At 43.8% G+C, this 10,480-nt stretch overlaps 1 protein-coding gene across 8 annotated transcripts in view; it reads right to left on the minus strand.

Moving 5' to 3' along the window:
* CAST (calpastatin) overlaps positions 1 to 9,264 on the minus strand; it is a 111,969-nt gene extending 102,705 nt beyond the window's left edge. For 3 of the 8 annotated variants that reach the window (XM_030927273.1, XM_030927275.1, XM_030927271.1), the window contains exon 1: positions 8,787 to 9,123. In XM_030927273.1, coding sequence (XP_030783133.1) covers positions 8,787 to 8,861 — 75 coding nt within the window. In that variant the 5' untranslated portion in view covers positions 8,862 to 9,123. Of the gene's footprint in view, positions 1 to 8,122; positions 8,298 to 8,786 lie in introns of those variants that run through there. The other 5 variants (XM_030927274.1, XM_030927270.1, XM_010353753.2 and 2 more) reach the window with 5 other exon arrangements.
* Positions 9,265 to 10,480: the final 1,216 nt, after the last annotated feature.

Raw genomic sequence — 10,480 nt, forward strand, 5'->3', positions numbered from 1 at the left:
CATCAAAAAAGTCTTTAGAGCATGCCAGTGATCTGAAATGAGAATAAAACAAAAGTCACGAAAAATAACAAAACACAAAACCTTCCTACTCTAAAATTTGTTTTATAAATGAGTAGAACACACAATACTTATGAATTCTGTCCTGTATTGGCAGCTAGAGAGGAGGCCAAAGACAGGAAGAGCAGGACAGGATGCCATAGAAAAGAATTTCATTTGAAGGACAAGGCCATAGAAGACAGGAGACTAGATGGGGGCTAAGATGGGGTATGTGCTCCAGAAGCTCAGAGCCAGGGAAAAAACTCAGATCAAGGGCTTTGCTGTCTTAACTCAAGAAGGAATAATTTTCCAAACTGTTTTCATCCCCATTTTTATCACATAGTTGGTAAGTACAACTGTCCTTTGTCCTCATTCTAGGTGACAGCCTCTGTATGTTTAAAATCTGCCATAACAAACCCATAAATCTGAAAAAAGTCAGTAAGAGCTAACTGCAATAAGGCTCAGAGCCTGAGCTCTCACCCAGCTAAGGGCTTCTGCCAGGGCGAGGTTCAACTCTGCTGCATTTGGGCACCTGCCCTGTTATTACCCAGATACACACAGAGACATAGACAGCCAAGGGAACATGTCACACAAAATAAGATAAAAATCAAAGAAACTAGGCCAGGCACAGTGAGTTACGCCTGTAATCCCAACACTTTGGAAGGCCGAGGTGGGCAGATCAGGAAATCAGGAGTCCGAGACCAGCCTGGCCAATATGGTGAAATCCCATCTCTACTAAAAAAACAAAAATTAAATTAGCTGGCCATGGTGGTGCGCACCTGTAGTCTCAGCTACTCGAGAGACTGAGGCAGGAGAATTACTTGAACCCAGGAGGTGGAGGTTGCAGTGAGCTGAGATTGCACCATTGCGCTCCAGCCTGGGTAACAAGAGTGAAACTCCATCACAAAAAAAGAAAAAAAAAAAAAATCAAAGAAACTTCTTCACATATAAAAGAAGCAAGAAGACAGAAAAGCAGCCCTTGCCAGTGTTAAGTCCAGCTGTGAAAAGACTATGAAATGCTAGTGTGCTTCTGAAATGCCTTTGCTTTATTATTAGTTTTTTTTTTTAAGTATGAGGCTTCTTTTAGGAGGAAAGGAAAACATTCTAAAGTAAAATTGTGCTGATGGTTGTGACCACCCTGTGAATATACTAAAATATATTGTATCATATGCCTTGGTGGGTGACTTAAAAATTTTCCTTCTTCAATTTGGTGAGAATTTCATTGTGATAGTATTTGCATGTCCAGGGACAGCTGTGGAAAACTGATGGAGCAATAAAAGGTTATCTTGGTGCCTCTGGACTCTCCAAGCTCATGGAACTCAGCTGTCTACCATCATACACACCGAGAAAGGCTTGTACCAGGGGCTCCCCAGGATCACAAAGCCTTCAGGTTCGCAGTAGGTCCCATCCTTCAGTGCCTGTCACAAGCACCTGGGAAGCTTTTAGAAACATTTGTGTCAGGGCATAGGGATTTAGATTTAGTTCGAATAGAATGGGGCCTGGCCATGGGTACATTTTTCTAAAGTTCCCTAGCTGATTCCAATATACAACCAGGATTGAGAACCACTGGTCTTAGGGGAAGATTTGTGGGCACCATGATAGGAAGTGGAAGTTTCTGCTCCTCACACCATCCCACTGAGTCGGCACCCATGGGGAGGTTCCCAGGGTCAGGCAGACTGGGGCGGCTCTGGGCTCCTCCTGGGTAAACTCGGATTGCTCAGTGAAGTCACACAGTGCCCTATGTTCACACCAGTATTTCCTGTCTAATTCTGAGCTTTGCCCTACTAATGGAGCGTCATGTTTTCACATTTGCATATTAATCTCTCTTTTCTCAGTAAAGCAAACAAAGTAGCACTCTAATGTACACTCTATTGCTTACTGATTACTTTATAAACCCATACATCTTGCCTTCCTAATCACAGGGTAAATTACATCCTTTTGTTCCTAGATGTGTGGTAGGACCATAACAAATAATTCTTGATTGAAAGACCATGTTTCCACAAGCCCATAAACATTCCTTGAGAAGTACTTTTGCTCTTTTCAGATCAGTAAACTAGACAAAAGAGAAAGAGGCCAAGAAGGTAGTTTGAAAAATTAAGAGACAATGTGCAAATTGGTATTTCCCACAAAAATACCTTACGATATATTTGTATATGTACTCTACTTGCTAAAGCAAAATTATTCAGCAAACAAGCAGAAGGACCAAAGCTTCTGTAAAGCTGGTTTTGCTTCAGAACAGTCTCCCTGTGTGCAGATCCTAGGAATGTCCCCCTTCAGGTGGATTCCTTGTTCTATTTCTGCTGTGTTCAAATTGCAGTGGAACTTTGCTGGCTGCAATTCTCCTGATGGATGGCCTCAAGTTGGGTTTAGCCAAGAGCAGGCACTGCCAGGAGACTAGAGGTGGTGGGTGGGTGGTATTCCCTTTTCTCCACCCCCTCTTCCAGTAGCACCTCCTGCAGGATGGGTCGGCTGTGGTTCCAGCTTCCACAAGGTGACCCTTGTCCTCCCTGTGTCCCTCTAGACTAGGGATGGTAGCAGCTTCCTGCAGTTTCTAATCTCTGGGTTGCCTCACCCTCCCTTGATGGCTTCCCAGCCTTTTTTGTTGCCTGGATAAGCAATTCCCCTATGTTACATTCCCTTTGTTTTAAATACTCAGAGTCATTGCCCTCTGTTAGTTGACTGCAATAGACTCTAATAGGGCAGAAAGAGCACCGATTTGTAAGGCTATGTGACCGTGACCTTGGGCAGACAATTTAATTTTTCAGTTTCTTCTTGTAAAATAGGGCTAATGGTATCTATCCCAGGGGCTGGCAAATTTATGAAAAGAGTTGACATTAGTGAGGAGCCTGCTCATTGCCTTGTTAATTTTAAGAATACAATTAAAATTATTCCATTTCCTTCTTTTTCCCTGGCAGCAATCTGACTGTGGTGAATTAGAAGCCAGTGAGTAAAGGTTTGAGGGTTTCATTTCCTAAGGCTGTAAACATTAGAACAGAAGAATTTAGTATTTTAGTTTCCCTAAAGTACAAAGGATACTTATCAGGTTCATCTGATAAAGCTTTTGTTTAGTACTTTGTCTATCTCATGACTGTGTATTATATATTATTCTCACATCTTCACATTACACTCAAGGAGATAAACTACATGGGGGTTAAAGAATTCACTTTCCCAACAAACTACAGCAATTTGGTTACAAGGATGAAACTTGTGTTTGCAATTCCCATACTTTAAAATATGTTGAAAGGGTGTGTGTGTGTGTGTGTTTGTGCTGGCAGCTGTGATAGTTAACAGATAAAACAAGACTGGCATAATGTTGACAATTATTGACACCAATGATTGGTATACGAAGAGGTCATTATACTCTTGTATTTATTTATTTATTTATTTATTTATTTATTTATTTATTTATTTATTTATTGAGATGAAGTCTTGCTGTCACCCAGGCTGGAGTGCAGTGGCACGATCTGGGCTCACGGAAAACTCCGCCTCCCAGGTTCACGCCATTTTTCTGCCTCAGCCTCCCGAGTCGCTGGGATTACAGGTGCCTGCCACCACACCCGGCTAATTTTTTATATTTTTAGTAGAGATGGGGGTTTCATCATCTTGGTCAGGCTGGTCTTGAACTCCTGACCTTGTGATCCACCCGCCTCAGCCTCCCAAAGTGCTGGGATTACAGGCGTGAGCCACCATGCCCGGCCTCATTATACTCTTCTCTTATTTTGTGTACTAATGCTTAATATGTATCAAGGATTAACTGCATAGCTATAATTCTGAAATCCCTATGTTTCATTGAACCCCAAGTGTTCGTTTTTTTCTAACATTTTAAGATTTTAGCGGACGTGACAAGATGCCACCATAAAGGTACAGGCCCTATGTGTCCAGTTTTCAGAGGTGGCATCTACTACCTGTCATAGATTAGCTCCTGGGATTCACCTGAAGTAAGGCTTGATGAGTTTTCCCTAAGTCAAAGGGAGTATCGTGAGAACTTAAATAGTTACTTTGTTGCCACAGCAGTCAGTCATGAGAATGAACTTGTAGTTTTATCTATGAGACATGCAAGAGGAGGCCAGGCACATACCACTGCACGATTTTTTTTGTGTGTCCACTGCACTCTGCACAAAACTGACACACAGCAGGTGGACAATAAACAACTGTGAACATCTTGAGCTTTACCAAATTTATTCTTATGTTCTATGAGTTTTTTACAATAAAAACAAATGCCATACATTTTTGGAAACTATAACTTTATACCTTTTTCTTCTTGAGTTAACTGACTTGTCCATTTGAGGAGATAACTTACATAAACAGTGTTTATTGGATGGAGCTGTTCTTGCCTTTTTCTTAACTGGAAGACATCTGATATACTTTTTCCCCCTTTATGGTGGCTGTAAAGCTTTCTGGGTATGTTTTCACGAAAGGAAAATGAGACAACTTAAAGAACAGAACTTTAGTATCTGTTAATATGATTTTCATCTTTAAAATACCTCAAGGGGGAAAAATGATGGACTACTTAGAGTAGTCTTGTATCTGCTGAGACAATCTGGTCAGAACTAATTACCCACCTATCCACATGGAATCTCACATAACCAGCGACTGTTCCCACCCCCAGAAGGCTATAGCATTCTTTAAAAAGCACTTGTAGAATATAATTAACTTTCTGGGAAGTGCCAAAACTGATTTTAAAGAAAAATATTATCAGATGCTACTCTTAGTTTTAAAGGCGTATACAAAATGGGGAGCAAACTAATTCAAAGACTGTCAGCTGAAAGAGAAAGGCTGTATTTGACCTCTCTGTTTCCATTACCCTAAAGTCTGTGCCCTTTTTGCAGGCCCTGTTGTTTGCCTTCCTTAGTTCTAAAATTCACTGTGAGCAAGTGATCTGTCCTGCCATGGGAGGCTTGCAACACTCTTCCCAGGCTGGTTGCAATGATGGGGCCTCCCAAATGACTGGGCTCCTTGATCATGCTGTCACTAGGTCTATGGATCTAATTGGGCTAAGAAACACCTTTAATTAACATAGCCTAATAGAATCAACTTATGATTCAGGAATGTGATTACTGGTGTGGGCCAAATTAACCTTCGTCCATGCTTGATCGTTACATGGCTCATAAGATGTTCTTCAAATTTAGCTTTTCAAAGTTGTGTGTGTGTGGGTGTGTGTGTATGTTTACTACAACCACATAATTCTTCAGAAGATAAAGTAAATAGGATTGATGGTATTCAGTGTGGAAATATACATTGTAATGTTTCACTGACTAGTTTTATAGGTGGCATGCTGTTAAACAAATGCATCTTAGACATTCTTTTAATTATTTCATTTTATTCTGCCAAAATATTGAAAGTTAGATCATTTACAATCTTTTCAGTATTTAAGGATTCCACAAAGATATTTTAATTATAGGATTTATCTGAAGTATTCTGAGATGTCTGTGTATATACAGACATCTGTGTTTATATCTGTAGATATATACACATATAAATCTGTGTCTATATATGTATTATACATGCATGTGTATATACAGACATCTGTAGTTATATCTGTAGATATATACACACGTAAATCTAGTTATCTGTATATGTATTATACATGCATGTGTGTATTATATATAAGTATGCACATATATGTACATTGGATTGCATATGTTTGTGTGTATGTGTGTATGCATATATGTGTGTGTATATATAAATATATGTTATAAACTGGCTCCATGGACCGTTGGGGGATTTATGGGTGGTCTTTTGGAAATCTCTGAACTCCCTGAAGCTATACTGGAAACTGCATTTTGTGTACGTTTGTATGTATTTTGTTGCAAAGGAAAGCAGTTCATAAATCCCATTTGATTCTCAAAATTGTCTGTGACCACACACCTATCACCAAAGGAAAAAAAGAAAGTTTAGGAGTCCATGTTCTAGCGCTATACTGTCCATTACTATAGCCCCTGGCCACTTGTGGCTACTGAACACTCTTGAAATGTGGCAAGTGTGAATTGAGATATGCTATTAGTGTATAGTGTGTAACATAAAAAAGAATGTAACATATCTCAATGGCTTATACACTGATTACATGATGAAATAATAATCTGTGGGATATAGTAGGTTAAGTAAAATATATCAATTAGCACAAATGTCACCTGCTTTTTGTTGTGATGTTGTTGTTGTTAAAGTGGCTCCTTGGAAATCTAAAATTGCAGATGTGGCTCAAATTATATTTCTATTGAATAGCATTGGTTTGGGAAAAGTTATAGCTTGATCACAGGCATGTAGCTGGTTCTAGAAGGACCAGCAAAAGGTTTTCATGATAGTACCAAAATTGAATTCTAAGAGAAGTTTTAGCAGAAACATCAGACCATGACTAAACAAAACAGGGTTAAAAACATAGATTTAAACTACTTTCATCCAAGTAATCCAGCAGAGTTTCCTTTAGAGAATCATGAGTCTGGAAGGAGAAGTCTGATGTCAACTCTGAACTATCCCTATCCATATTTGCAGATAATGTACATGGTGCATTTTGATAAGAACCTTAGGCCAATAATGACTCAAAGCAAACGTTTGCTCTTACCACATCAATAAAATGCTACAAGTCCAGGAAATGTACTGGAAAACACTCAAGAAGAAATATCTCAAGGGAAATTGGAATTCCCAATTCTTAAAAGTATATGTATATTGTATCTTGATTTTTGAATCTAATTAGTCCTCACCAATACTTATGTAGTGCATATGATTTCTATTTTACAGATGTGAAAGCAGATGGAAAAGGTTGACTTATTTCCATTTAAGAAAAACTCTTTGTTCTCCACAGTGTACATGGAGGCTTTAAAAAGAACTTGTAGGCCTGGTGCAGTGGCTCATGTCTGTAATCCCAACATTTTGGGATGCTGAGATGGGAGGATCGCTTGAGACCAGGAGTTTTAGACCAGCCTGGGAAACATAGTGAGAGAGACCCTGTACAGTATATGTGTGTGTGTGCATATATATATATATATCCTATAAATATACACACATACACACACTATACATACATACATACTATATATATAGAAAGGGAGAGTAAAAAATAATCTAAAAAAAACCCACTACTTGTGGGATATAATTCTGCCTGGCACATAGTAGATGATCAATAAATGTCCATTGTCTGATAAGTAACAGTTTCTTTCTTGATTCTTATACAGGGTTTCTAGCTCTAAAGTGTGTCTGTTTCCAACATCTTTGCTTTTTCCAATATCACATGCTAAGAAAGAGACATACCTAACTAATTTTTTAATTCTCACCATAAATCAATGAGACATAAACATTTTGGCTCTCACTGTCAACAAAACTTTGTGTGTGTGGTCTTGTTTTTTTTTTTTTTTTTTTTGGAATACAGTCTAATGTTAAATCATGCTTCCTGGTTCCAAAACACTAGAAGTGCCAGCTAGACTGGATATCACACCTAATTGGTAAGACAGACATTCAATGCACCAAACAAATGGAACATTCTTGTCCCTCATCCAAAGTAATACAGTGCAGAGCAGTTAGCTTTTGTGCGCGCGCTCTCTCCCTCCCTCCCTCTCTCTTTCTCGCTTTCTCTCCCCAACCCCTCCACCGCCCTCTCCAAGGGTCTTGGTCTCAGATCTCAGTTGCTTCTAATCCTTGGTGTTTGGGATTTTCTCCCTGCCTCACATTGCATCTGCCTGTCCTTTGCTTAGGGATTAAAAACGAACCCTGGATCTAAGCTCTTGCGGGCTGCGTCCGAATTCATTCAGGAATCCACCTTCTAGACAGAATTCCTCCAGCAACAATTCCAGTTCCATCCCACTTGTGAGCGCCAGCAGAGCATAGTGCTTGGCACAGGGGCGAGAAAGGTGCATGCGCTGCTCACGCTAGAGCGCGCTCACACATACCACAAGAGGGTGAGTCCCCAGCCTCTCCCGGAGCCTAACCTGAAGGTCTGCGAGGAGGTCGCACCCGTTTCGCACCCGGGCCGCACCCCTTCCACGCCAAACTCCGGACAACGCTTCATTCGCACGCCCAGAAGGGCAAAGCAAACATATTCCCTTCCAACACACTCCCTTCCCAGTCTTGCCCAGGCACAACCGCTCCTATTTACCGTCTTGTACCACCAGCTGGCGAATGCCATAGCAACAACCGGCTAACTCCGATCCGCACGGCAGGGGACCCAGAGAGGGCGCGGGATGCTGTGTTGGGGACGCCGGGCTCGCACTCTGCCTGGCCGGGACCTGGCTGGCACGGAACTCGGCACAACCCGCGGCTGCCAGGTGGGCAGAACCCTGGGGGTGGAGCCCGGCGCAGACCCCGCCCCTCCCCGCCCGCCCGATTTGGCTCCAGGCTGGTTAGGGAAGAGGCCCTGCGTCTCCAGGCAGCCACGCCCTGCGGCCCGGCCTTACCGCGGAAAACTAGATCCCGCTGTCCAGTGAAACCACTGCACTCACTGGGGGTCCTGAGTGAATCCCATTCCCCGTTCACCCTCATCCTCATTCACCCACGTCTCACCAGCCAACTTTTCTCCGCGCGCCCCCACTCCACTCTACCCGGCCAACGCCACGCCTAGCGCACTGGACCCAGCCGGGGAACCGCAGACACCTCCAGCCACCTGCCGGGCAGCGGCCGAGCCCCGAGCCTTCTCCCTGCCCCGCAGGGGCGCCGGGGGCGGCAGACCGGCCAGGCTGGCAACGCCCAGGGAGGGCGGCCACAGCTCCGGGACCCGGTCCCCCGTCGCCCAGCCCCGCGGCTCCGACAGGAGCGCCACTCACCTCCTGGGTGCGGCGGGCGGCGGCTGCGCGCCGGGGACGCGGGGAGGCGGCGGGCTTCTGGCCGGGCTGGGACATGGCGAGGCCGTTGCGGGCGCTGCCTCCGGGAATGCGCCGAGGAGAGTGGCGGGGAGGCCGGGCGGGGAGTCCTGCCAGGGAGGGAGGGAGGGAGGAAGCGGAGGGCCCGGGAGCGCGCGGTGAGGCAGCTTTTCCGACCCCACCCCAGGTCTGCGCCGGGGTTCCCCCAGCCCCGATGGGCCCTCCCCTTCCTGCCCGTGGAGGGACCCAGGCTCCTGCCCTGTAACTTAACACCCACCGCCCGGGTCCTCACCCGGTGACCCTCCCCGGTCCCAGCACTGCTCGGGTTCCGGTTGGTCAGAAAGAAGGGGTTGGAGGTTACATCGTTCCTCCTTCGATGCCCAGATCTATCTAGCAGTTACCCGGGCGTGGCCAGTCTACGCTTCGACCCTCCTCCCAATAATCCGGAGAAGTAGATACTCTTTCTACATTCTTCTCTGCTTTAGCTATGAGAGTTTACCAACTCGAATCTGGCCCAAGCCTGGACAGTCTAGATAAGGAAGCGGATCATAAAAACAAATTGGTCTGTGTGTGTGCGTGTGTGTGTGTGTGTCTAAGTGCGTGCACGCGCCTGTATATGTCGTATATGATTTTACTTTGTTTTTTGGCAGTTTCGAATTTAAATAAACTTTTATGGGGAGGAGACCATAGGTTCCAATGCCAACCGGAGAACAGTCCCAAATTTAAACCCTTATTAAACTCTTATACTCTTTCTAGAGTCTGGCGAGTTTTGTTTCTGAAGCTAGATTGCTTTTGTCTTGGGCTCATCTTAAACAGCACTTCCTGGTTTGGGGCTGGAAGTGAAATGTAACAAGCCCTACTAGGACATGCTTATGTGAGAGACTGTCAGCCTGCAGTCGCTGCTGGTTCACCATCAGGCCTGACAGAAAACCTGTTTGTTATCCTGCAATAGCATCGTCATTTTGGGACTTGGGGTCACCGCTGTCTGCAGTGTTGGGGTTTAGACAGTTGAAGAGAGAGAAGGCAGATTTTTTTTTTTTTTTTTTTTTTTTTTTTTTTTTTTTTTTTTTTTTTTTTTTTTTTTGAGACCCAGTCTGGCTCTGTCGCCCAGTTTGGAGTGCAGTGGCGCGATCTCTGCTCACTGCAATCTCCGCCTCCCGGGTTCAAGTGATTCTCCTGCCTCAGCCTCCTAAGTAGTTGGGACTACAGGCGCGTCGCCACACTCAGCTAATTTTTTATTTTTATTTATTTATTCATTTATTTATTTTTTTGTAGAGACGAGGTTTCACCATGTTGGTCAGAGTGGTCTCGAACACCTGACCTCAAGTTATCCGCCCACTGCGGCCTCCTAAAGTGCTGGGATTACAGGTGTGACTCACTGCACCCGGCCAGAAGGCAAATTTTAAGGAGAGATTTGTCATGCTATATGGAGCCTGGCAGAACAGAATTCTGGTTTCCTTTCTACCTCCTCATTTTAGGAATTCTGACTTCTTCCTTAAAGGATAGGCTAGCAGCATTCTTAATTTTGAGGGAGGGGATGGGGGGAGAAGAGGATTTAAATGCATTTCCTCTTAAAGGATTCTACTTACTGTCTGTGTATCTAGCATTTCAACAAACAGGTAGCACTGCAGGAATTTATACATAAAAATGAAGCAACT

Source organism: Rhinopithecus roxellana, chromosome 3, assembly GCF_007565055.1.
Source record: "Rhinopithecus roxellana isolate Shanxi Qingling chromosome 3, ASM756505v1, whole genome shotgun sequence".
Classification (NCBI taxonomy): Eukaryota; Metazoa; Chordata; class Mammalia; order Primates; family Cercopithecidae; genus Rhinopithecus; species Rhinopithecus roxellana.